Source organism: Eleginops maclovinus, chromosome 22 (assembly GCF_036324505.1).
Source record: "Eleginops maclovinus isolate JMC-PN-2008 ecotype Puerto Natales chromosome 22, JC_Emac_rtc_rv5, whole genome shotgun sequence".
Classification (NCBI taxonomy): domain Eukaryota; kingdom Metazoa; phylum Chordata; class Actinopteri; order Perciformes; family Eleginopidae; genus Eleginops; species Eleginops maclovinus.
In genome coordinates this window covers 3,911,657-3,939,322 of record NC_086370.1, presented here as the reverse complement: position 1 = coordinate 3,939,322, position 27,666 = coordinate 3,911,657, and the positions used below count along the sequence as shown (strand labels likewise).

The 27,666-nt window shown below is 39.3% G+C and overlaps 1 protein-coding gene across 1 annotated transcript in view; it reads left to right on the top strand.

Moving 5' to 3' along the window:
* The window catches only part of LOC134858944 (cilia- and flagella-associated protein 46), a 99,559-nt gene that overhangs the window by 56,653 nt on the left and 15,240 nt on the right, over window positions 1–27,666 (top strand). The window contains 22 exon segments of the mRNA XM_063875186.1: window positions 1,451–1,674; window positions 1,767–1,889; window positions 2,732–2,893; window positions 4,925–5,073; window positions 5,214–5,312; window positions 5,392–5,452; window positions 6,725–6,877; window positions 6,979–7,179; window positions 7,270–7,376; window positions 8,074–8,256; window positions 8,629–8,767; window positions 10,799–10,996; window positions 13,975–14,163; window positions 16,513–16,626; window positions 19,079–19,261; window positions 19,976–20,149; window positions 21,514–21,611; window positions 21,910–21,983; window positions 22,449–22,615; window positions 23,591–23,697; window positions 23,891–23,961; window positions 24,598–24,756. Coding sequence (XP_063731256.1) covers window positions 1,451–1,674; window positions 1,767–1,889; window positions 2,732–2,893; window positions 4,925–5,073; window positions 5,214–5,312; window positions 5,392–5,452; window positions 6,725–6,877; window positions 6,979–7,179; window positions 7,270–7,376; window positions 8,074–8,256; window positions 8,629–8,767; window positions 10,799–10,996; window positions 13,975–14,163; window positions 16,513–16,626; window positions 19,079–19,261; window positions 19,976–20,149; window positions 21,514–21,611; window positions 21,910–21,983; window positions 22,449–22,615; window positions 23,591–23,697; window positions 23,891–23,961; window positions 24,598–24,756 — 3,135 coding nt within the window.

Here is a 27,666-nt window from a genome sequence, read left to right as displayed (position 1 = left end):
TTTCAATGAAGTCCTGATGAGATAAAAGCTTCAGTTACCCACCCCAAAGTGCTCAACTAAAACAAATCTATATACAGCAAATATTTTTTTTATTTTGGTGGGCTTTTCATAGTTCAAAATATCAGAATTATTCCTTTAACTGATTTAGGTAATTCCCCTAGAGGGACGCGTGTGGGCATGAAACACAGATTTCTCAGGGGTCTTTCTCCATAAGGATTCGGTTGGCCTGAGGTTGCACACGAACACATATGGCTATGTACTTTAGTCTCAGGGAGGTTTCACACGGTGTTAGTCGAAGGGGAATACTCTAACATGTGATCCAGAATAAAGCAGTGTCACAGCTCTTTGATAGTTGCATCATCAGTGGAGTTCAGTTTGTACTCACATTTCAGACGTTACGCTGTGATGACATTAATGACCCTGTAAGGCCCCCCCGTTGTAATTTTACTACATTAATTTAAGCTATCCTAAAAAATTCAGTAAATGAAATGAAAGTCAAAGGGTCCTTTTGTTCAGCCTCACCATGCTATTGGGTAGTACATGTGCTTATAGGTCTCGCCGTCTGGCCATCTTCCAAATGTCAAAGCCAAGCAACATTTCTTAGTTTTATTGGATTTGTCAGAAGTAAGTAAAATGCCTCAAATATTTTGTATTTATTATTATTTAAATGTCTAGAGCATGTGCATAATTAGTTATTGTGGAATACATTAATCACATTTCATTTTCCTTTATTTTATTTTACATTGCAATATTACAACATTTCCATAAAAAGTTCAAACGTAAAACAATTGGAAACCCTTTCATTTCTGCACCAGAGGCTTCCTACAACAACATCTGAATTGCTAAAGTTTTTTCTATATTTGAGCTTTAAACAAGCCAATAGTGTTCACAGAAAAGGGAACTGACAGAGACAAATCCCACCGAGAGTAGAATAGCACTGCAGAGCGGTGCAAGAACGAGTGCTAAACCTGGCTATCAGTTAGCATTTCAGCCCTTTCTGTTCCCTTGTCTGGAAGTCAGTGGTTTTATGAATCACATTTTGGTTATCAGCCTGAAATAAGGTCTGTGGACAATACAAGCTTACGAGAATTCCCATGTCCTCAAAACAGCTGGGACTAAATGAGATGGCTAAACGTCATCACACCGAACATTAGCCGCCTTTAGCTTTGCGTTCCTGTCATCTTGAAGACATTCAACCGTGTTAGTTTATTTGATCACTTTAGCTATTTACTTAAATTGATTGGGAAAATCCAATTGATTTTATGGAGGGAGCCCTTGCGATGATAACTCCCAGGTCGTCCCATGTGTCATCACTGTACTACTCTTTTTACAAGACTGCTGAGAGAAGTGTTTTTAGTCTACTGCTATGAACCCCAATGCAGATGTTGTATCTGTCCTGTTTCCCATTTAACTTTTATATAGTGAATAATATATGTCATCTTTCCTCTAGACGATGAGTCGAAAAAAAGGGATTTGAGCTCAGTGAAATGTGAGTTTCTGGTGGGAGTCCACGGCTTGTTTTTGACAGACGGTTTGTCGAATCTGAAAGAGGTGCGACGCCTCGATGGCTTGGTACGCGCTCACACTCTGCTCGCTGTCATGGCCGACAGGACTTCACCTGAGCACCAACATAACCTGCTCAGAGCCTACACCTTTGTTCTTCAAATATGGCAGGTACTGCATCCCGACCACAGCAAGGCAGATTTTCAAATAAAAATGATGTTTTAAGATGCGTATGGGACACCTACTCGCCTTTGTTCCTCCAGGTGTCCATCGCTGTGGCTTGTGAGACTTCCATTGAGATAACAAAGAGCCAGACACCCCCGCCTCCTCCTTCTGCTGGATCCAAGAAGGTCAAAGACAAGAGCAAGAGCAAAAAAGGAAAGGATGTAAGTCCATAACTCCATTTTTAAATGTTCTGTTGACAGTGTTACATACAGTGCAAGGTATTTCCTTTTGAGGAATAGTGAAGTCACTCGGCTCAACATCAGACTTTTTCACCAAACCACTGTCATTAATTTTGTGTGTTTGTATTGCAGTAACTTCCTGCAGTAACTCATCCTTTATCAGCCTTAATGAAGATACGTGTCCTGGCTTTTCTCTGCTTGGAAAATAAATTGAAATCCTTTTAACTCTGGTTACAGCTGTAGAGGTCACGCCCTTGACAATACACGTGTGAACATTGAAAAACGTTGGATCAGAGCATGCAAAACACACTATTTTTTGTGTGTTTTGCAACCTTTTGTGTTTTGCTAAACACACTATTTTTGCATGCTCTGCTCAACTATTTGTCAGCCCCTTATGCGGCATGCAAATGTTATTTTTCCTCAGAAAAAAAGGCCCGGATCCCGGCACTATAAGCGCCGTCCTCCCAGCAATGGCCCCTTGTTGCGAGCTTGGGGCATCACTGAGAGAGTGTGACTTGTCTGTTTCATCTTTTTCAAACACACTTTCAATTCTGCTCAGGGGGAATTGTTCATTATAATTTAAGATTTAAATTTGTTGGACTTCTTCAGATTTTTCCGCTCAAAGTCTGGTCAATACCGGCTAAGGGAAACACTATTTCCTATTAAATTCAGAATTACATTTTAGAAATTAAACTAATTACCAAATGACACAATACTATAAAGGTTAGGATTATTTACAAAAATTGCGGTAGTACATTTGATTTATAAGATATTAACCAAACTTGAATCTATTATACTTCATCATAAACTCTGTGTTCACCCAGCCCCCCCCTGCAGAGGAGAGACCTAAACTGGTTGTCTTGGATCAGGAACTTCCCTCCACCCTGAAGGACTGGGCTGGATTTGTCTGTCCTGACCCGGCCAGGCTCATCTTCAGAACCAACAGCAACCCCCACTGTATCAACACACACAGCATCAACCAGCAGGCAAGACAATACACAGGAGTGGAATGTGACAGAAAACATTTACTCTACACACAACATAGTTGTTTTTTTCTTGAGCATTTTGCAGTGACTTTTTATATATACAATTACATTATATTCCATTATTAAATGATGGTGTACTTTACTACTGATCTATGTTGGCGATAAAGACATTTTTTTAAATAATCTCTAATTTTGGGCAAAAAGGACATTCTGCATACTGAGTACTTTTACTTCTGATAATTGAAGTATATCTTCTTGATTATTTATGTGTACTTCTATCTCAGTAACATTTTCAATATAGAGCTTTTACTTGTATTGAAGTGTTTAAAGACCACAGTGTTTCCAATATTACTTAAGTAAAGGATCTGTGGAGCGTTATACATTCGTAGCATAACAGCGTAACATGACTGGGAAAGCAAATAGACAACAGACAACAGATGTTTGATCTCATTGACATGGGTTTGTGTGTTAGCCAAGGTGTAGGGCAGTCTATTGGTACAGGTTCTTATGAGTGTAGGTGAGGAAGAAAAGAATACAATAAGGAGAAATACTGAAATGAAATAAGCGATACATATTAAAAAGAACAAATGCCATCCTGACAAGAAATCCCTTGGTCTAACCCTTTTTTTTCTGTATTTGCTTTATTTGCCCTCCCACATTTGTCGTACTTTTGCCGATCATGAAAAGCTCCCACACATATTGGGGAAAAAAATCAAAGCTCAGCGTAAAAGATAAACGTAAATGATTCTCCCTGAAGGAACTGATGAAATGCATCTATTGATCTGTGTGGGTCAAATTCAAATGTCAGGTTAAGTCAATTAAGGTATAAGTTATTAGGTATGATTTAGTATACAGTGGAGGAAATAAGTATTTGATCCCCTGCCAATTTAGTTAGTTTGCCCACTTACAAAGAAATGAACAGTCTGTATTCTTTATGGTAGGTTTATTTTAACAGTGAGAGACAGAATATCAAAAGAAAATCCAGAAATATAGATTAAAAAAAGATCTACATTGATTAGCATTTAATTGGGGGAATAAGTATTTGATCCCTCGCAAAACATGCCTCAGTTCTTGGTGGAGAAAGCCTTGTTGGACAGCACAGAGGTCAGATGCTTCTTGTAGTCGGTCACCAGGTTTGCTCACATCTCAGGAGGGATTTTGGTCCTCTCCTCTCTGCAGATCCTCTCAAAATCCTTAAGGTTTGGAGGCTGATGCTTGGCAGCTGGAAGCTTCAGCTCCCTCCACAGATTTTCTATGGGATGGAGGTCCGGAGACTGGCCCCTCTGGCCCCATATGTATATTTCTGGATTTAGTTTTTGATGTTCTGTCTCTCACTGTTAAAATAAACCTACCATAAAAATGACAGACTGTTCATTTCTTTGTAAGTGGGTAAACTAACTAAATTGGCAGGGGATCAAATACTTATTTACTCCACTGTATGTTCTGATGGTTTTCTAGCACCAAAAATGTGATGGGAGTATGTGATAGACATGGCACAAACAGATGCCACTGGACCACATCCTATTGTTATAACATATATGAAAAGCTGAGGAAAGAATCCCCTATTGGAGGTGTTTCTAGGGGTCCGTTTGCAGTATTCTTTTGACCATTTTCAAACTTCACAATGCATAAAAAAAAGTCTTTATTTAATTATATAAGGCATTAATAACGCACTGTTTATTATCAGGCCCTACTGACTACTGTATATGTAAGCAGCACAATACTGTTTTAGGCTAGCCTGATTATAATTAATTAAGTAATCTATAATTTATTTTTCAATACTTAGTAATTAAAATATATCAATTTGAAAGGTTGTATTAATAAAATGTGTTAAATAGCCAATATATTCGTAAGATTACCTTATTTTCCCTTTTCTTTAATAGAAAAAAACAAAGGACGCAAAACTGATTATAATAGTCATCCACTGATAGTGATCAATTTGAGCCATCACTTTAAAAAAAGTGTCCACTGTATTTTGGTTATCAATTTCTATTGAATTAATTTCTTTCTCCTTTGTGTTTGTTGCCTAAGACTCAGACTTTGTTTTATCTGAACCTGCTGGAGAAAGAGCTTCACTCTCTCTCACTTGACCACCTGACTCTACCCATAATGCATCTGGCCGAGACCATTGCTCATGACCTTTTGGATAGGAGGAGCCTCTCCGACCTTTACCGACTCAGGTAAGAACACTAATAAGTTGAAAAAGGAGCTCCACAGATGCATTGTGGAAGAACATGTTGCTACATTAACAACCAATATCCAGTTCATACAACATTCCGTGATGTTGTTCTTTGTTTGTTTGCTTTTTTTCCTGTATTAGAATTGTGAGGACCTGCAGTCAGCTCGGTTTGGAGACACATTCACCATATCAGGAGAAGCTCCTGAATCTGAGCAGAATCCAGGAGCAAGAACAGATGGGGTATGTCGACTCAGCCATAAAGACTTCCTGTTTGCACATTTTGATTTATTGACCTGTGATATTATGTTCATGATTCTAGGTGCCACAAAGCCATTGCTTTCTCCCAGGAGCGGAGAGGCCTTCACACAGCGCACAATCAGGTCCGTCTGCCTTAAAATACATAGGGTTAGAGAAATGAAGACAATGGAAAGTGGGCAAACAGCGACCTAAATTGATAAAGGAAATGTACTATACCTAATTAGTACTTCTAAAATGTAACATAGAGGGATAATAGATTAATTCATAAAGGGAACTACTGTCCAATGACATGTCTCATAAACTTGGAAGGATCATCGGCACTTCCGTTTTGTGAGATGAGATGAAATCAGAATTGTTTTATTATAATAATGAATGAATGAGTGGATTCACTTCATTTATACAGCACATCTCTTGAACAGAATGCAGCAAAAAACATTTCAAACAAAAGCAATACACATACACAAGAAGCAAGGAAGTGAGTGTTTCTACTCTAAAAAGATTACAGGAAAAAACAACTGACAGCAAGATGTTAGTTATAGGTAATATTAAAGGGAGGCATTTTTAGTTGTCGTTCAAAACTGTCCTCTGAGTCTGCAAGTCGAACATTGATTGGCACTAGGTTTTATATTTTATGGGAAACGATATTTGCACCCGGGTGTAGATAATCAACAATGCTATTTGTGAATCAGGTTCCTGTCACTGCATTTGGTGTTGGCAGGGAGATGGAAGTGGGATTTGGGGGAATAATGTGCTGGTAAATGAGAAGTGGCTTTTAAATGTTTTGGAATGAGCACATAAAGGCTGGAAGTGGAGATACAATATACATGGAGAGCTGAACATGGTACTTTTTGTTTCACAAAACGAGGTATAAGAATCAAAAACCTGGGTATAAAAAGTCAACAATGCTATTTGCACCCAGTTGAAATTTGTCAACAATAAAATTTGCGAATCAGGTTCCTGTCACTGCATTTGGTGTCGGCCTGGAGATGGAAGTCTGATTTGGATGAATGGAGGTAGGATTTGGGGGAATAATGTGCTGGAAGCTGAGAAGTGGCTTTTAAAGGTTTTGGAGTGAGCGCATAAAGGCTGGCAGTAGAGATACAATAGACATGGAGAGCTAGACAAGGTACTTTTTGTTGCAATAAACGAGGTAAAAAAACCAGAAACCCAGGTGTAAGATGACAACAATCTGCCTATAAAATGATTATATTTAGTTTAGTCCTTTCCCATGTTCACTACTCTAGCCTTTGAATTTCACAAATGAAAGGAAGGGACTTTCTCGCATACTTGTGTGAACATTTAGTTTTTAAAAGTTCTAAATAATTGTTGTCCATTTGAGCCAATTTCGAAAAATCAATTTCCTACTAAATGTTTTTTTATTTTTATTTTTTCAGAAAGTTCATGTGGATGAAGCAGCTGGTTCTGGGCCACAGTGCATGGATATGTGTGTTCAGGACATCTGGCTGGATAAGGCGGAGGTGTGCCTCAGCATGGGGCTCTGTCAGCCAGCCCGGCAGCTCCTGGCAGAGTCCCACCGTGTGGCTGCGGTGAGTCAAAGCAGAGGAAGACCAGAATTTCCCAAAACAGTTTTATTTTTCTGTTTATTTTCTTCTCCCTTACAACTTTTACTACATTTCTGTGAAATCAGGGGCTTGGAGACCAGAAAGCAATGGCTAGAAGTCTGCTCAGTCTGGCCATTTTGGCGTGTGAAGAGCAGAACTACGCCCAGGCTCTGATCCTGTTGGACAAAGCCCGGGCTCTGGGAGGGGGAGAGGAGTTCTGGTACCAGCTCACCCTCACCACGGTCACAGCTGTAGTCGGCCAGAGAGACCCGGACGCACACTTCAAGGTATAGAACCCCTCCCTTTTTGCAGCCCTGTGCAGTACGACAGCCTTGTTTTTAAATACTTTTCCCATCATGCCTTTCTTTTGTTCACAGGTGGATCAGATTATAAAACAAAGCTGTGGAGCATTGAAGCTGGTTCTGGAGCAGCGGGTGAACCGAGTCCCAGAGATCTCTTTCCTTATCACTTCATTAGAGATGAGGTAACCCCCAGACCTGCTGAATGTGTCATTTTTACTACTTAAAACGTCTTTAAGTGCTGCACGTCTTTGATTAAGCTCTCTGTAATCTTGAGCTGCACTATCCAGTATGAGGAAATAGAAAGTACACAAAAATCATCATCAAATATTGACTCTGAATTCAAATTTCATCCTACAAACAACCTGGTGAAGAACGATGTAAACCCCAGGGGATGGGATTTGAGTTTTTATGTGTTTTGGTTGGAAGTGTTTAACTTCTTCTTTACTTTTTCTTATGCATTTTGTATAAATGTCGTTATTCCTTATGAACTCAAACAAAATGGAGGAGAGCAGTTTTTGTATTTTAGGACTTTCCTTAGACACAAAATATTAAGGAGGGAAGAAAAATGATAGAAATTGAAACTGCATCTGGCTCATCTCTGCAGACAAATCAGTGTGGTTGAAGGAACTATATGTGACATTAATGTCCTGAAAAAGAAGCTTTTCTAATGGAGCCACATGAATGGGAGACTATATCAATTGTTTTGACAAAGAAAAATGTTGCTTACTATCCTCAAATAATTCAGCATAAAACATTTAACTATGCTTGTAAAACATTATTTTAATCTCATTTAAAGGTTAAGCCTGACAAACACAGAGGAGTTTGCTTCCAACAATGCATTAATATAATCTTGCTTTATCGGGATGTGTTGTGTTGCAGAGGTGCCATTGAATGTATTCGTTCCCTCGGTGGTGAACATGGAGAGACCCTCAGCAGCAGCGAGGCGGTCCAGAGGCTGACGTCTGCCTGTGAAACACTCAGAGAGAGCGCCAGTGGCTTCACTAAACTGGGCTTCAGAGAGCATGCTGCAGAGGCACAGGAGGAGTTTGCACACGCTCGGAGGTTAGTCCGTCTAGGGCAATTCCAAAATAACTTTTTTTATATTGTAGTCAATGCCAAATACAAATATTTGTTTAAGTCTACATGGGTGCAAGTGGATGGGCTATGACCTTAGAAAAGAAGAAACCAAGATATTTAAGAAATGATTTTATTGATAGGAGAAGCTGCCTTTCTTGAAGCAGGGTTAAGGTTAGCAGCCTAACACTGAAACACATAGAATCGGAGGATGAAACCCTCCGATTGGCATAAATTCTGTATCTGAATCAAGCTTGCTTTTATGAGAACAAATGTGTTCATTCACGTGCATTCTTTCATTTGTTTCCCACTCACAAAACCATACTTTGTTTTTCTCTGTCTTTGTTTATCGCTCTACAGAATCCTAGCCAGACGTTTTACCTCCGCTGAAGACAGGCAACGCTTCCTGCTCGATGGCCTGTCCCAGATGCAGCTCGCGGTCACAGAGCAGGAACACGTGGCACTGAATGCTCAGAGGCTGCTCCCCCAGCAGGAGGAGGTAAATAAAAGTGCATGAAAATGTATTTGTTATTGAAACAATAACCCTTCACAAAGCTTACCATCAGGTCCTCCTGACATAAGGGTTAAAAGGCTTTTATTTTAATTTGACTGCTGATAGGATGATTGGCAAGCAGTCACAGGTGGTATTGGTGAAGGATATGTACTTTGCTTTATAATGTAACACTCACTGATAATAGGTTAAGTTTACCTTTCATTTATTTGTCAATCAGAACGTTGGTTGATGAGATGAACTCATAATTCTTGTATGATAATTATCAATGAATGGATGATCTTCATTTATTTCATTTGATTACACATTGCATGCAAACAATGCAGCTAAAAATACAATTCACATACACAAGAAGGAAGGAATACGTGTGTTTGTTATCAAAAAGTTGCAGAAAATCACAAATAATAAAAACAACAGTAAGATGCTACATGTAGTCATGTGAAAGGGAGGCATACTGAGTTGTTGTTAAACTGTCCTCAGAGAGAGAAAGTCTGACATGTATTGACACATTGTTTGTTTTTTTGGGGAGTAGTTGCTAAAAGCTTCAAATAGAAAGGTTATTGTAATGATACAGGAACAGTTACATAACACGAGTCTTTCACCATTTTCAGTTTGTCATTCAATTAAACCACTCATGATCATATTTAGAGAAGTGTGTGAACATGATTTTGTCAGTGTTAAAGAGAAGTCTAATTAAGCTGCTGCAGGAGTTCATTAGGGCCATGTCGTGCCACACTCACACTCCGGGCTTCCTTGCTGTGTGATGTGTGTTTATATCTGACAGATGCTCTGACACAAACACATAAACCCTCCATTACTGCCTTGTGACAAAAGCAGGTGGGTGTTAGAGCCCTTTTTTATGGAGACCCTATACAAGCTGTCCCTCAGAGGAGGTTATCCGAAGGCTTCAGTGCCAGAGACGGGCTGGCACAGCACTGCACTGCAAACTCGATTTATATGCTGATTGAATCAAGAAAGTGGACTGAACACGCCTGACACCTGCTGCAGGATCTACCCCATCGAGTTTGGTATTAAATCATCAGTGGATGTTGAAGGCCGGGCTGCTTCAGTTTGCTTTCAGCAGACGGTGCTGCTAAACTAATACATTTTGACATCCAACCTGCAAAGGAAACAAGGGACAGCTGAAATCACTGAAATCTTATTTTTTGAAGCTTCCTATATAAGATGTCATCTTATTTAAAGTACTGTAGGTGTTTTCAGATTCAAACCAACTTTCTTATTTCCAATATTTGATCTCTAACCAAAGTTCCTGTTTGTCTCTGAATTTATCTTCAAACCAAACTTCAGCACCCTAACCCGCCGCTTAAAAATGGTTATTTTCAATTCCCATTCAACAAGTATTCTGACCTTTTACTGTCCCAGACGATCATTTGTTATTTACCTGACACTTTTATCAAAAGCAACTCAGAATGCAATATCATTTAGTGCATTTAATAAAATGTGTTTATTATTAAATACAAATGTATTTATAAATGTACAATAAAAACTAAATAAAAAAGAGTTTACAAATTATTAAAAATTAAAAAAGCTATGATTCCTGTTGTATCATCTGCTGCTACTGCGAGAATAAAATAATCATACATTAAAAAGAATGATAAGACATGATTAAGTTGCACAAAAGAATAAATAAAAAGAATATAATACAAAATCACTCTTCTGTTTTTTACCACCTACTGCATGTATTTAAATAAAGTAAAGCATTCAAATATATTTAACATAATAAAAAAATAAACGCCTAAGACATAATTCAAAATGATAGATAATAATACCAACATAGAAATACATCTCTCTTATGTTTGTGGCACTCTGAAAGGTTTGGCTCATTGTTATTATGGTGAGCTTTATTGAAAGCTAATGTTCTTGCAGGATTCTTGCTCGTTAAATTGGTTAAAGGCATTTACTGTAAGTCACTTTGTATAAAACACTTGACTTTGTCGACTTAATGAAATGTAATGCAAAGTGTGCTGAATAATTTTGGATGTTTTCATTTTTCACCAGAGTCATGGCCTGTCGCTGGCGGCCGTACGGAGGCTGCTGCGCCTGAGGCTGGCTCTGGCAGACTTTAGTCTGGCCATCATGGAGGAACACTGTGCTGAGGAGAAACGCGAAGCTCTGGCCCGCCAGAGGAAGACTTCTGCTGAGGTGGCACTGCAGGAGTTCACACGCTGCATGCCTGAGCCAGGCTCTGTAGAACAGGTAGGACAGAACACCTCAGCCCCGGGTCACTGTAACCTGTCACATGTATTATAGACACACTTTCACCCAGCACAGTAATGATGATGTGCTGCAGTTCTGCAGTACAACACCAGGAACATTAACAGATTATGCCAAAGCACTTTAACACATCTTTCCATTGGCTGGTTATTTTTGTTTTTCATCATGAGGGCATAGCATCTTATTTTAAAGGATAAGAAATGATTATAGGATTGATAAACAAAGAGAAAACATAGGCTTAAGGTTATCCTGTGCCTACATCACATGTAACTGCACTTTGATTTTCTTTATTTTCTTTTACACTTTCTTTATTAGAGTTTGAAAAATCTAAACCATACATGACTAAAACAATATTCATAAATAAGAAATATTGAAATAAAACACAGTTGATCCCATTTTACTCCTTAACATATTTCAAATGTAATGTCAAGGACTTGACTTCATAAAATACAAAACCTTTCTGTAAACATCAACTCTCTTATGTCGATAAATCCTGGATTACCCCGTAAAGCAGAATGTTAGTTGCGTATCTTTGCCACTTAGGGGGCGCTAACATGCAATGTAACACGCAGGCTGATTGAATAGCCTCTTATCTCTGACCACTCTTTAGAGCAAATCACTTAAGGCTAACAAACACCTGACAGGGATGTTTTGCCCACACAACCCCATTTGTCTTATTTTCGGGGGACATGGATCTTTAAGGGGGGAGTTTTCCAGTAAACAGTAGATTCCACGGAGATGTGCTGTATTTCATCTGACAGCTGGGAACCCAGACTCATTTAAAATGTTCCGCACTGTGTGTCAAGCTTTCAACTCATAAATCTGTGATTGCTGTGAGCGTATAAGAGTTTGAAGATTAGCATCCAATAATATATCCACAGTAAGGGTCGGGTATTGTTTCAGGATTTCAGTGGTTCTTGTTTTTTGATTCTTTGTGGGGGTTCAAACAGGTCACCTGCTTATTTTACAGCAAATAAAACACAAAGTACTACAAGCCATTTGGAGACTTATTTGGGGGAAATTGCTCAAATCCCTTTCTTTTCGATATGCTAAGAAAAAAAAAAAACACAAAAAACTGGGGGATTTTTGCCCAAAACGGAATAGGATAAGCATGATATGGGGACCTTTGTTCTCCAAATTATATTTTGGGGCTTTATTTTTCTTAACTGGGCTACCTCAATGGATGATACACTGAGTCGTTGGCGGTGTTTTGTTCAAGGGCAAAGTTATAACAATAAACATAATCACAGTGATACATTTATAACACTTTTCAAGCTGGCAGCGAACTCTTAGCATTAGCTTTAGCCTACACTTTCTAATTTAAAGGCGTTTTGTTCCTCTCTACAGGCTACACTGTCTCATCATAATCATCTCTGACATCACCATTCTCATTGATAAGCAAGAGGCACCGCTTATTGTTTCTGTTCATATTAATAGATAAGATAAGATTTACTTAATTAATCCCAGACTGGGAAATGTTTGTGTTGCAGCAGCAAAATACAATACAAGTCACTGCACATAGAATTAAATAAAAAGAACAGCAACCGAGGACCGAGGTACTCAGACGTAAAGATCAGTCTTGGGTGTAACACGTTACAAAAGTAACGGAGTTACAGTAATGTATTACTTCTGAAATTTGGATAATATAACACCTGTTACAATTCTCAGTAATGCACGTTACAACACATTTTAACCCGAAATGATGTGGTGTTTAGTTTCCAAGACATCACAAAAGCAAGACATTCTGACACCAGATAAATAATTGTGCCGGTAGAATAGTAACTCAGTAGGCCTGTTTACTATTGGTTAAGAGGGCTGCAGGAACAGATTCGAGATTGAGAGCTGCAGGAACAGATTCGAGATTGAGAGCTGCAGGAACAGATTCGAGATTGAGAGCTGCAGATTCACAATGCAGAGCTGCAGATTCACAATGCAGAGCTGCAGATTCACAATGCAGAGGTGCAGATTCACAATGCAGAGCTGCAGATTCACAATGCAGAGCTGCAGGCTCACAATGCAGAGCTGCAGGCTCGGAGAAAAGAAAAGAAAAAGACATGAGTGCGTGCAGGCCGAAGCAACAGAAGGTAACTTTCTCTGGGTCTGCCTCTTGAACCCCGAGAAGTTCAGAGACTCGTGGCAGAGTGTTGAAGATCTGCAGCCTCTGTCCTCTGTGGAATCTGGTTTTTAGAAAGCTCGTCAGCAAAATAGCCGTTAACACACCAATGACAAGGTGAGCTAACGCTGCCAACTCGTTCATATACAGCAGGTTACAGGGCCGTGCAGAGGCTCCACTAACATGTTATTAATAACACACAGACGTAATGTTGCCGGTATCACATATTGATTTAGCCCACTTAAACGGAGCATATGTTTAATTTTTAGCTCTTTCCCTAATGTTCAGCATGTACTGCTAGATAGATAGATAGCTTTAATTAATGAGCTGCAATAAACTACATGTTAGCATTTAAAGCCATACTTTTGGGGTTATTTTGGTGAAAGTAACTCAAAGTAACGCACAAGTAGTGTAACGCATTATCAGTTGAGACAGTAATAATGTAATGTAACTTCTGACTTTAAAAGACAGTAATAAGTAATATGTACTGTATTACATTTTGGAAGTAACTTGCCCAACACTGGCCATGATCCAAACTCAGCAGTTGGAACACTCTGGACTGGAACATGAGTCTCTGCCGGCCCTGAGCCATGTCTCCACAAAATATAATATATATAATAAATAAGTGACTCCTGTGTTATGTGTTCTTTTGCTTTTATAACCACTTTTCTAAAAACTAGACAAATTCAAAGGATTTGTTCCTAGAGTTGTTTCTGTTCGGCAAAATCCTGTGCATCAGGAGCTTTGTGAATCCACGAAACTGTGTGTCAGATGATAGTGCGAGTGAGTATTGCTTGTCCTCCATCCTTGTCCTCATATCTCCTTAACTCCCCTCTGTCTCGTCCAGGAATGGGTGACTGTGGGCTCCACCTCGGGGCAGCTGGCTCTGGGTCAACTTTCTGCAGTCAACTCTCTCTCTCCGGACAGTGTGGAGAGCAGGGCGCGCTGCCTGAGTCTGATGGGGAAGTTCCTCAGACTGCTGGCTGTGCAGGAGGACCCCCCCTATCTGTGTGCTCTCTGGGACTCACACACACAGGTGTCACACTGATCAGATATACTTTCATCCCAAATATGTTTTTTTTTCACAGAAGCATGTTAAGACTTTACACATGAGTTCATATATGATCAAACCAAAAAAATAAACAGTACATAGATCAACAATTTAAGGAATATTTGATATACAGAATAATATAATAAACCAATCTACTACTAAAACAACAATCTACAAACAAAGGATACATTACAATAGTAGAGGATACTGATCTTTATACAGTACTTATGGGTGTCAGTAGCTAAGTCCCTTGATTTTGGATCGCAAGGGTTGCCGGTTCAAATCCCTGAACAGACTAGGTTTGGAATGTCGACTGGTCCCTCGAGCCAGTTCACATTTAAATCCTCTATTTTCATTTCCTCTTAATGCACATGTAGACAAACAATATGTGTGGTAACTACATTGTTACTGGCCCCGTATCCTAGGTTTAAGTTTGACAGTTTATTTGGAATGACAATATAAAGAAGTGATTAGAAATAGAACCTAGACAATTGGAAATATTAAACAGTAGATTACTTTTACCCTCTTCTGACTATTAAAATACCAAATCTCTTATATCACACATCCTTGAGGGCCAAATAACTTTGTTGTCTGTATCCCTTAATTCAACAAGTTGCTTTATAACCTCCTGGCATTGGAATGGATTTCTGAAATAGATCATAAAAGAATCACATTTTTCAAGGGGCACTTCTCCAATTGTGTAATGCCTTTCATGGCTCTGGACCGAATTTTATGCAGCTTACTAAAAAATGCTATTGAATTGTTTTATTGGAAGTCTCTGATCCCTCTGTAGACACAGCTTCCCTCATACTTAGAAATAAAAGTCAGCATATCTTTTATTTTCAAAATCACTTTCTTTTAAGTCCCTGATCTTTTTCCCCATCAGGGGAGCACAATATAAGGGATGGAAATTGTTGGAAAATTGTTTACCTGATGTTTGGAGATGTTTTATCTAGGCTGTGGAGGCATGGCGTCACCAGCCTGATGGTGCGCTTCATTTAACAGCTGGTGCACCCGGGCTGCGGTCAAATTCTCAAAAAGTGATCTTTTCCAAACCGTTTTACCCTAACCTCAGTGAAAAACATCACGTAGTAAAAGGAGCCTATCATGCTTTTTGGGGTTTTCCCTTTCCTGTAGTATGTTCTAGGTTTCTGTGCATGTAAAGTGTCTGCAAAGGCTAAAATCCCTGTGTTCCCTCCAGAGGGAGTTTCTCTCCCACACTCCCCCGATGCCTGAAACGCCTCCATTTCACTCCTCTGTTCGCTTCTGTTGTAGTGACATCACTGCAACAATCGATCTTCTTTTGGCTAACGCTCCATCACATTGTAGGTAATAGGATAAGGGACGGGACATCTCTAAGAGGTTGACCAATCACAACAGAGTTGTCCAGCTTTCTACATCTAAATATTTCAACCATGCGTTTTTATCATGTCCGGCTTCATCACAGAAAAACTCCAAACTATTGGAATAAATAATATTTTAAGCAATTAATACATTAATTGTTGGCCTTACACATCGACTTCATCGACTTCTGTATTTTTATGCGTTTAAAAATGTTAGAATCAGAATCAGAAGAAATACAGTACTTCTGATTCTAACAAACTTAGTGTGACGGTGACTTTATGTGATGATTTCACAGTAATTAGGGTAATGCTCATAGTTCGCCTTTTGATGGAACATGGTTCGGATAGTTCAAAATGGTTAAGCGTCACAGTCGTCGTTTATGTGAACGGCTGATGCATCAAGTTAAATGGTGCAGCTGCAAGGAATTATGGGACAGCTTTAACTCCTTTGATTTCATAAAAGAGGGTCCAGTCTATCCTAAGCTGAAGGAGAAAACAACGGGATGTTTGAAGCTCTTTTCATCATCAACTGCCATTCAGGTACTTCAGGGTCATTTTACTCTGTCGGGAACTACACTAGTTCCATTAGTTAAGTCTTAAGACTTCTTTACCTTCGCCTAATTTTGGTTTTAAGCTAAAAGCCAAATCTTAAAACTGAACTATCCAGGCTCTTTATGACCTTAGAAATTGTGTGAGCAATAATTGTTTTTAAAAGTAAAAATCCCTTTTATGCAAGTTCTGCTTTTTTTCCATTTTTGGGAATCTTGAGGCCAAATTGCACACACACACAAGCACACACATACCTTTAATGGGCAAAATAACCTAGAGAAAGTTTCTCTACAGGGTGAGAAGCTTGCAGTGATTAGAGAGATGGATGTCTGCTTACATAATTTAAGACAGATGAGCTCAGGGTCTTCATGCTCTGTGATCACAAGGGGATTTCATGCTAATCACGCTCATTGTTCTGTGATCTTGAATCAACTTTGTGCAGAAGGAGGCCCATGCTGACCCTAAAGCTGCTCCCGCGGTGGAACATTCAGAGAAAGACGGAGAATCAAGCAGAAAAAATCCCAGGGTGACGCTTGCCAAAAGTGCTGAGCTGCAGGTACATACCTCCTGGCAAGTGACCCATCCCCTCTGACTCATCTCTAATCTGAGGTGTTTATGCTCAGGTTCCCCTCACATCTATAATCCCTCTGGAGGAACATCTCTGGGCACTCTGCATAGTTCTAATATTGAAAGTCAGCACACCAAGATATGCTGTCCACATCAAACCCCGGTGCAGAGTAAAAAGGGCGATTGTTTTATTTAAGTGGGAACATTTGGGAATATGAAGTAAGATTCAGATGTGTTGAAAGGTTTACTTGGGCCATGCCACAAACTCTAATCAAACTAAATGTTTCTAAATAAGACAGTGTCACTGTATCTGGCAGTGATACTGAAAGTGTGTTTTCACAGGCAGCTTTAATAAGTTATGTTATTGTACTTCTAAATCTGATTCCAAAAAGAATTACAGCTCTAATTGCATATTTGCTAGCTTTATGTAGAGAATTTGACTATCAATATACTCTATCCCTTTTAATGTATTAAAGATGTACTTCCTACAAATATACAAATATTTAGCTTTATAACATTGATGAATGAACTTCTGGCCTAACTGCATATTGAAGCAAAAGAGGTCTTTAGAGCATTACAAAAATGCTTAAATCAATTCCTTTCAATGTTCAACATTGAAAGGAATTGGTTCATAAGTGAATATTTTTAAGCAGATAAAGGATTTTAGTTATTGGAAATCTGGAGAATCAAGCTGGGCAAACTTAGCCTTAAGCTCGTAGCCCTTTTGTCCAATAGGGAAACACTGATTTGTGAAATGATTTTCGTGGTTATAATCACCGGATCCATTTGATTTGGAAAGAAAGAGACCTCTCTTGATAATTTAGTTCCTAGTAAAATCATTGTCAAGCCAAACATACTTAGCCTGTAGCTCATACAATGCACGGATATTTAACGTGAAACTGCTTTAAATTGTAATTTGGCTGACAGTAAGAAGCTCATTAAAGATCCAGTTAATCCCTACCCAGGAGAAGTAGATGCAAAGACAAACTCCCGTGATCAATAATGCTACATTGTGGTGGTGTGTTGTTGTTGTTGTTGTTGTTGTTGTTGTTGTTACTACATTTTAGAGCCCCCTAGTGGCAAAATGACATACTTTACATTTGAAGTAACCGTATGTGATGTGCAGGAAAATGTTCCCTTTTAGGTGTTCTCCTTTTTTATATGAAATTTCTGGATTAATAGCACTGCTGTTGATATTTAAGGTTGGGTTTGAACTTCTCTGTATGCTGTTGGTAAGTACCCAACAGCATACAGAGAAGTTCAAATCAAGTATATTATAATAAGGAAAAGCGTTTAATACCGGAGTAAATGTTCTTATTGTACTGCATTCCACCACTAATGTGAATACAATACTTCTTAATGTGTTTCCAGTGCCAAATGTTTGGAGCTAACCCCCTCTGTTAGAGTAAAATAACATTTTTAGGCTTAATACAAGCTCAACAAGGCCTCAGCAGTCTGATTGAGTTACCGTCTCTTTAAGATTTCCTTACTCTTAGCTTACCTCACTGTCCAGGAAAACAGAAACTCTCTAAATCCAGGGTAAGCCTGCTATTAGCTGCAGCTCAACGCTGGAATGTACTTTTTACAGAAAAATGTCCTCCTGCAAAGACGGCATGTGTATGAGGATAAAGTCTTAAAATAACATAGAGACAAAACAATGCTTTTGAGTGGAGAGAGTTTAGATACAATATATTCACAAACAATGAAAGCCAAGTGAGAACATAGTAAAGCTAGTGGAACATTTAGGAGCCATATGTCAGAAATGTATAATTATATTTATATTTGAACATCGTCTTTCTTTGTTATTATTATTCATGAAACCAGCCGTTATTGGAGGACGTCATAGCTTCCCGCAGCTGCTGGTAATTAAAAGACGTTGCAGCTTATTGTAATTAGAAGGAAAGAGCCACGAAGCAAAATAGTTTTTGAACTCTGAAAAATCTATTTTCTTTTGTACTGTCACCACTTTCCAAGTAAACAGTCAAACTGACCTTCAAAGTATTTCTTTTGTCTGAGTCAAGCTTATTGCTAAAACATTAAGAAGTGTGTGCATTGTTGCCTTTATTTGAGAGAGGACAGACTGAACCCAAGATCTGTAAAGTTTTATCACATTCTCAAAAATTAATTAAGAGACCACTCCATATTGTTTCTTAAATCTTTATCTCTACATGTACTGGCAGCCATTCCAGTGTCTGTGGAATTCCAACACAGAGAAATGTTGTCAGTAGTTTATAGAATACAATAAAAAATCATTTAACTCAAAGACAAACCAATAAATAATAAAACCAGAGGAACTGATAATGCTGAAGTGGTCTCTCAATTTGTTCTGGAACTATATGTGCTCATGTTCGATTGATCAAGATGCAGACTTGTAGAACTGTGTTTCCAGTCTGCCTCACTTACCTGTGTCTCCATGTGTGTTTCTGCTATCTACTCATCAGCAGAGGAGGCACAGAGCCCAGCAGCTTTTGGCTCAGGCCAGTCAGGCGCTGACTGAAGCCGTCAGCCTGTGTCTCCAACACCAGCTGCCCCCCCACATCCTGGCTGAAGCCTCTCTCAACATGTTGGAGTGTCATGGCCAGTCCGACCCTGCAGAGGCAGGTCAATATCTGGCCCTGTTCCAGGTACTGTGCATTAGATCATATCATATTTTAAATAATCTGCCTGAACTTGAGTATGCTGTGTTTTTGTAAAGGAAAGACATGCTGATCATCTTTCAGTCTAATCCCTTTCATTCCTACACTGAAGAAAGTCATAACTAGAGCACAGTGTATTAAACAGGGGTCCATATGCTGCCACTAACACCAGCAAAATTAAGTCCGATTGAATAGAAGTCTATGAGAAAATGACCTTATAATTTGATTTATTACCTCTATAAACATTGTGTAATGAGTTTATGGTCTCAAATGTACATTTCAAGTCCTCTACAGTACAGCATGATGTTCATTTTTAAGTAAAATAGACAATATGCTATAGGGGGGTTTGTGATTGACAGGCTGCTGCAACTTTCTGGTCTGCATGCTTTCCTGGTTTTGTCTTAAGACTAAAACCCTTTTTTATGGAAAAAAAAAAGAGATTGTTCAGAGTTCTGTTTAAGCTTTGCTCCAACTTCCAGTGTTTGTTATGGTTACAAAAAAAAACAAATGTCATATTCCTCCCACAGTGAGTGAATGCACTTTTTATATACAGCCTATGGACAAAACACAGGTGGCTCCAGGAACATCACGGTTCGATGCAACAGTAGCCACAAATCATCTTCACTTACTTAATGGTTCTCCTCAGGACCGCCCTGCTATCATTCTTGCTATTACCAACCTTCCTCACTCCTCTGTTCCCAGAGCTGCTGCACTGCTGCTACCGTTGCTGAGCTCCTGAGTCGTGCATGTTCTGGCTCCGGTGTGTCCCAGCTCTCCGCTCTGCTCAACCTTCACAGGAAGCTGCTGCTTTCTCAGGAGGAGAGGCCCAGCAGCAGGCTGAAGGGAGTGCAGGACTCCCTCAATAGCCTCTCCAAGGTAGGAGGTCACCAAACCCCACCTCTAATGATTAATGGAGCCTGTCATAGCCAGCTTGGTGTATTCCCTAGATAAGACACACACATCGGTACTGTTATTGGCCTTTGCTCTGAACACACTCCTCAAACCAGAGTACTGGAGCTTCAAGACAACTACTTGTAAGGAACAACATGTACAGTATATGCTATTCGGGACGGCAAGCAGTCCTAAAAAGGGAGTATCATCTCTAGGAATTATTTAACAGTAACAGGTTCATTATTATATTACCAGTACAAATATAAATGGCCTTTGTAGTGCAACTGTTTATCTTTACCTTTGTGTTGTCTTTCCGGCAGCTGTGACATTTTTGTTCTCCCAGTTTGACTACTTATCATGCATCACCCAAATCTGTGTTACACCTACTAACAAACTGTATTCCTACTTAATACAGTCGGAGTAAAAGGTTCAACTTTTTAATGATTTTACAGAATTGACATGGGAAGACCATAGATGCTGTAAATAAAAAAAATAAACCTAATTCAATGAAAATATGAATCATAACTCATTCTTGCAAATGATGTAGTATGGAACCATTCATGATGTTTTTATGGTAATTAGATCAAATAAGCCCCTTATCCCGACATAAAAACCTTTGTGACGGGTCAAACTGACACGGCGACAACACTAAGCTAAGAATAACATCATGGGTATTATAATCCATCATTTAGTTTGAAACAAATTTGACTTTTGTTTTGAATCATTCTATAAATGGTTTCATTTATGACTATTGGAATTCCAAATCCTCTGGATCAGTCGTCTTTGTGGTCTTTATCCTTTAATTCAGGAAGTTTGCTTTAACACATGGTATTAATTCCTAAAATGGATCCTGAAAGTCGTCAGGGGCCACTTCACCAACTGTTTGATGTCTTTTGTGGCTCCGAAAGGAATTTGATGCAGCTTAATAAAAATGATTGTCAGTCGTTTTATTGTAAATCTTAGATCCTTAATTCATTCTAAAAGTAGAACCATAGTAAATACTGTTATGCAATATTCCTGCAGTAACAATAGAAACTCATAGACAGTTGCCTAATATTTGACCTTGGTAGCTATTTCCTGGAGATTTTCTCTGTCTGTCTGTCTGTCTGTCTGTCTGTCTGTCTGTCTGTCTGTCTGTCTGTCTGTCTGTCTGTCTGTCTGTCTGTCTGTCTTTTAAAACCAACTGACATTCTGTAACTATTCATGCTGTTCCTGTTTGCATGCTGTATCCCTGGTGATGCTTCTCCTGTGAACATGTTTTATTTTATGTTCTGAACTGAACTTTTAAGCACTTTAAGATTCAATATATAGTGAACTTTGTGATCTTGAAATGCATTTCTGTTCCGCAGGCCTTCAGCCACCTGACCGTCCTCCCCGGCCACCTGCAGATCCTCGCAGAGCTCCCCCCGAACCTGAGAATCCTGCTGCTTCAGCACTCAGAGGATGGGTAATGTTTCATTTGTTATTATCTGCTTTCTATATCACTACTCCCCTTTCTTTTCCCTGTTGTCTATGGTTCCTTATCCGACAGTTTAAAGATACACAAGTAAAAAAGTACAGTATGTCAAAGGTCACAATGGGTTGAAATGAATAAATAATATCTGTGAAGAAGAAGTGTCCAGCTGTTTGGTGCACCTGCCACTAGAGGGCTGAATGAATGAAGATGGAATGCATTTTATATTTTCTAACCTCATTTTATACAGTCAAATGTTAAAGAAAGTCCTTTTTGTTTTTTCTGTATTTAGCTCAGAGCTTTTTGGTGCCTTCTATGAGATGAACAGAGCTCCACATCAAAAGGGAAAGACCACGCAAGGAACAGGTTAGAGATTTTTTCCCTTCACAGTACCCAGTACTTTCAGACTCCCCACGTGTGTGAGAGTATTAACTGCATTTCTGTTTGTAGCATTGAAGTTAGCGCTTACATGGAGCCACATGTATTTAGTATTCCCACGTAACATTTATCTGCAAGCCAGAGGAAAAGTTCAGATTTAATGAAGACCAGGAATGAGGAATAACTCAGCCCAATTGTACCTCTTTGGTGCTGCCTGAAAAAGCATCTTGCATAAGTCATCACATCCTATTAGCATACCCTATCACCTTCTCACATGACCTCTCCTCGGACTAGTCTGGCATTAGTAGTTATATGAAAATAAGATGAGACATAAAAGGAGAGATCTTACAAAAGTTCCAGAAGAAAAGGGAGGAAGTGCTCATCGGGACCAATTACAAGGTTTGTCTAGGAGTATGCACGACTGATGGAGTGTCAATAATCCTGTTGTTGCAGGTAGCCTGACGTGCTCCAAGGTGGCAAAGGTTTCTGTCTGCCCCCGGGCTCTGCTGGCGCTGAGGGAGCAGACCCGGGCCTTTTGCCAGGAGACGAGGCACGCCCTCCTCAGGCACGCTGCTGAGGGAAGGACTCAGCCCTCGGAGGAGCCTTGTGTGTTTCCCCGTGTACGTCTTGATCAGACCTCTGCTCTTCTTTCACTCTATTAACATGATCCACTGCAAGCCTCATGAATAGGCTCCCTCCACTGCTATCATTATCCTGTCTCTCCTCGCTTGCTGGGGAGACTTGGGACAGCCGAGTTTTATACACAAGCACCATGTTGCTGTAGCGGGTATGAGACCAATCAGTGGTCTGCAACAGTAAATACTGCATTACAGCTATTGAAATTCACAATGTCAGCTATCAAACAACACATTTTCTTGGTACCACTTTACAATACGACTACCCTTATCAAGGATTCATAAAGGGGTTTATAATTAGGTTATTCATTAGTTTGTAAACACTTTATTAATCATTAAGAACCATTTATAAACCAGTTCTAACATAGTTTTCATACATCAACACAGGCTCACTATTTGGCAAGATGAAGCCTTATATTGGCTACCTAGCTTACTTCGTGTTCTTCATCAGCCATCATCCTCGGTATGTGTTGTTCACTGAGTTGATTCTCCCCCCATCCATCTTGATGTTTCTTGGCATCTCTTTATGACGAAGTAAGCTACGTAGCCAATAAAGGCTTAGCAGTACAGATAAATGTGGGCTCACTATTTGGCAAGCAACCGGTCACAGTTGCCCTGTTTATGTCTTGTCCTATAAAACCTTTTAATGATTTATAAAGTGTTTACAACCTAATTAATAAATGAATTACAAACTATTTGTTGACCCTTTATAAGGGTAGTCTTATTGTAAATTGGTACCGTTTTCTTGTTGTCGGCCTATGCTTAATAACGCCTTTGAGGGAATTTCTCCAAATGATACATGAAAGTACACTAAGACTCAAGGATGAACTGGTTAGAATTTGGTGATCTGGAGTCAGAGGAATCCTTGAGCGGCTTTATATCAACATTTCACACAAACTTCTTGCAGGATAAAATGATGTAATGACATTTTGGACCTCTTTTTTTTCTTCTCCTCTACAGAAAACTGCTGCAGAGGAAACGTTCGGACCTCACTTCAGAGAAATTGTAGCAAATATGGAAGACTATTTGAATCCACTCCTCACACAGTTTGACTTCTCATGCTTAAGGTAAATGTCATCAGACTCCCCGTTTTGTCCACTACTCAGGGAATGGTTGGTGCTCTGAAATGAAGATATGCCTGCATGCAGCAAGCTAACACAAAGCGAGTGTCTCTATGTCTTATACTCTGTCACACTATCTGGATCTCATGGCGTTGTCAGTAATAAGGTAGTGATTCTTGCCTTCCCTTGCATGCCTCAGGCTGCAGACTGCAGCACCACCAGTCCCTGAGATGACCAAAGCCAGAGATAAAGAAGAGAAAGTGAGCTCAGGTAAAGGAAGAGTATGTTGGATCTGAGAACCTAAGGACTTATCTTCACAGTGTATCACATGAACAACATACGACATCTGCTCTGATCCCTATCTGTTTTATTGGCACTGCATCAGCACTGTGGTTCTATTTGAGCAGGCTGCAGCTCATCCTCCTCAGGACAATTGTTGCTGCATATGTGCTTTAATGTGATACACGCTGATAGGGGGATTCATTAAGTATTCACTTAAAGATAGATCACTTGGTTCGATTACACTCTATCAGTTAATAATGATGAAAATACTGAGTTTAGCAATAGTTCCTTAGAGGTTGTTGTACAGCATCACCTAACAGATTAAACAGAACTACTATTTGGTCATAATATTTACTAAACAGGAGAAAAGTTCCATGGTTTAAACGTTTCTTTATTACTACCCTAAAGGGGAATGTGTTCCCAAGGGGTTCTTTGGCATTCCACAGTTAAAACGAGACATCACAGTGATACAAATTGAAAGATCACCAAAACAAAAACATTAAAACAACTATCATAGAATATAGAAATACAGATTGTTTATGTGTGTGTTCGCCGCAAGTGAAGATCAGAAACATGGACCCCAATGCAAATTAAAAAATTGTATTTGTGTGTGTGTGTGTGCAGAATCAGGGGAGTATGTGGTGTTGCTGGCAGACAGGAAGTTGCTGGAGTTGCCGCTGGAAGCCCTGTCCGTGCTGCAGGAGGAATGCCTGGACTCTGTGTCTCGAGACTTCTCCCTGCAGCTCCTCCACAGCCGCCTGATCAGAGCAGAGCCAGACAAAGGTACCAGAGACACGCACGCACAAACATCCACAGGACTGTCTGCAAACACTGCCACCGCCAAGAATTCCTAACCAGTCCCATGGAAATTTAACTCCAACAACGTCATAGAGCAGTGTCAGTAGAGTCTGTCTCGTTTGTTTTGACTGGGGATTTTTTTAATGCAGAATGTTTGCCTCACTTAGTTCACATCATATTTTAGTATGTAATGGCTTACACTGCCTGGATTGAAACAGCCAGCTGCCATCCATAGAATTATTGTTTTTAGTAGATAAATGTTATCCCACATTCTGCTGGCATGCAGAAGTTTATGCGGACATTTTTGTGTTTGTCTCCTCAATCTGTAAAAAAAGTCTCAGCTGCCATATATACTAAATCAAAGGACTAAGTGATGTTTAGTTCAACACCCTCTAACATGTTTTGACAGTAGTTGATACAGCTCAGGAAAAAATGAAGAGACCACTCCAAATGTTTCTTTAGTCTTTATCTCTACATGTACGGCAGCCATTCCAGTGTCTGTTGAATTCCAACACAGAGAAAAAATGAAATCAGTAATTTAGAGAATATAATAAAAAAAATGTTTTAAAATTGAACTCAAAGACATGTGTCTAAATAATAAAACTAGAGAAACTGATAATGCTGTGGTTTTGGAGCTGTGTATCATACCAATTAGAACTGTCTCTATGTTCACCAATACTGTTAGCAGAACCTAATTTGCTATACAGCCTCGCTCTGCTAAGAATATCTCACTTTGGATTTAACTTGAGTTTTAATGTTTTGTTATCATTGACCCAAACTTTGATTGGAACAACAGGTGAGCAACGGGTACAGTAGTATCATTCTGGAAGACAGTTTAAGAATCCATATCCAAAACTAATGCACAAATAGAAGATCGCACATCTGTACTTGCTGAGCCAAACCAGCATCACTTCCATCATTTTTTCTCATCACTGTATTACTGTATATTACGAAAAGGTGTTTACTGTGAAATGTGGCTAATTGTTTTTGTTGGATTAGGAATCAAACAACAGAAACATGTCATGTTGGAGGACAGAATCTGATAAAAACCAGTTTAAAAACACCTTTATGTTGAAAAAACTAAATAAAACCACCATTGAATTGCATTATTTTACATGAATATAATCCACGTTTATTTCTTCTCCAGTCGTTTTTCAGAGGTCTCCTATAAGCTTAAAATCCCATGAAAAAAATCCAGTTGTTTTTTCTGGTAACGATTCTTGCATCCCCTGGGGAATAATGCACATTCATATTTTGAAAGAGGAGGAAGGAAAAGTAGCGCTGAGTTTGATGCTGCAGACATCGTTACCTTTTTAAAGGTTGACTCATTTGCATAACTTGAGTGAATATTCAAAGGTTACTATTAAACGTGGGTGTGTGGGTGTGTGGGTGTGTGTCACTTCACAATTGCGTTTACCAAAGGCAGGAAAATACACTAACATATATTTTCTAGGATATTTGTCTGAACCATCATTACCACAATCTTGACATCTACTGTTTACCATTCTGTCAAGAAGATCTAGTGCCTGAAACCAGCTTTTAAAGTGGGTATAGTTTATAGTTTTATTTTTAGATACTGTGGGAGCCGCTACAAAAGCCAGTGGAATATCCGGTGAAAGTGGAAAGGAGGTAGTGTCTGTAAAGTAGCAGTATACACACTGATGCCCTGTGATGAGTGACGCTATCTGATCCATACGTAGTGCAGCCTGACAATAGATGAGGAAAAGGGTTACGGCATCAGATCAGAATACCTTTATTAGTCCCACAGATGGGACATTTACAAAGGTGTGGTATTAAAGTAAAATATTAGGATACCACGGCGTTTGGCAATGATGTATTAATACCAAAAGGTCAGCTTAGTATGGGTGGGTCAAACAAATACAAGACTCTCACCCAGTGTGTGCCCCCTTTGTAACAAAAAGTTGGCATTGATTTATTTAAACTGACTTTTGCCTATGTAAGCAAAGTGATAGAGCATACGTCATTAATGAGGCATTACCAAGCAGCATCCTCCAGAAAATTAAAGCCTTAGTGTCAAAACTGGAGTTTTTAAATGTCTACTTAGACTGAGTGAGCCAGAAGTTAAAGGTAGTTTCTGTCGTGGCCAAACGGTGGTACCACAACTCCCTTGTCTACCCAATTTTGGCAAAAAATACTTATTTTCCATTGACTCGTGTTAAAGAGGTATCTGTAAATGACTCAGTATGTACACTTGTAAAGCCCTTGTTTTACTCATTAGGTCCCTAAAGTTGCCTGATCTAAAGTTCTTTTCCATGTTCAGTCATTTTATTAGCCGTGACAGAGTGGATTGGAGGTGGGGCCTTAGGAAAACCCAAGTGTGCATACTTTATGGGCCCAAATACACGCATCATCCGGCTATTTTAGTTCTCGAGAGTCAGGACATTTTGGCTTTATTATGCATAACTTTCATCAAAATGAACGGGGGCCCGTCTCAAATGTTGTGTCCAGTTTTTGTCCCCCTGTGACAGCCTCAACTTCACCTCTTTGCCCATTTTTGGATAAGCCTTAAATCAGGCTGTGTCAAAACTGCCAAGATGGCCAGAGTAGGAACTGCACACTTTTTAACAGAAGAGGATTAGGGCCGATTGTGAAACATTTTTTAGAGAACTGACCAAGAGTGGATAATAACTTGGAGTTCTGACCTTAATCCCAGCTCCCCACAAAATTCCCATGTGGCTGCAGTGTGCCACTTTTAAAACTTAAGTGTGGTAATAATGATACACCTACTCCGTGTTTAAGATGTTTGAATGTTCATTTTAAAACATTCTAAGTAGCTTACACATTGGGCTGTGACCTTTTCCAAATGTATTCCCAAAATACTCCAGCACAGTTGTTAACAGTAGCAGACTAAACAACTGGGTCGGGAAACTTCCA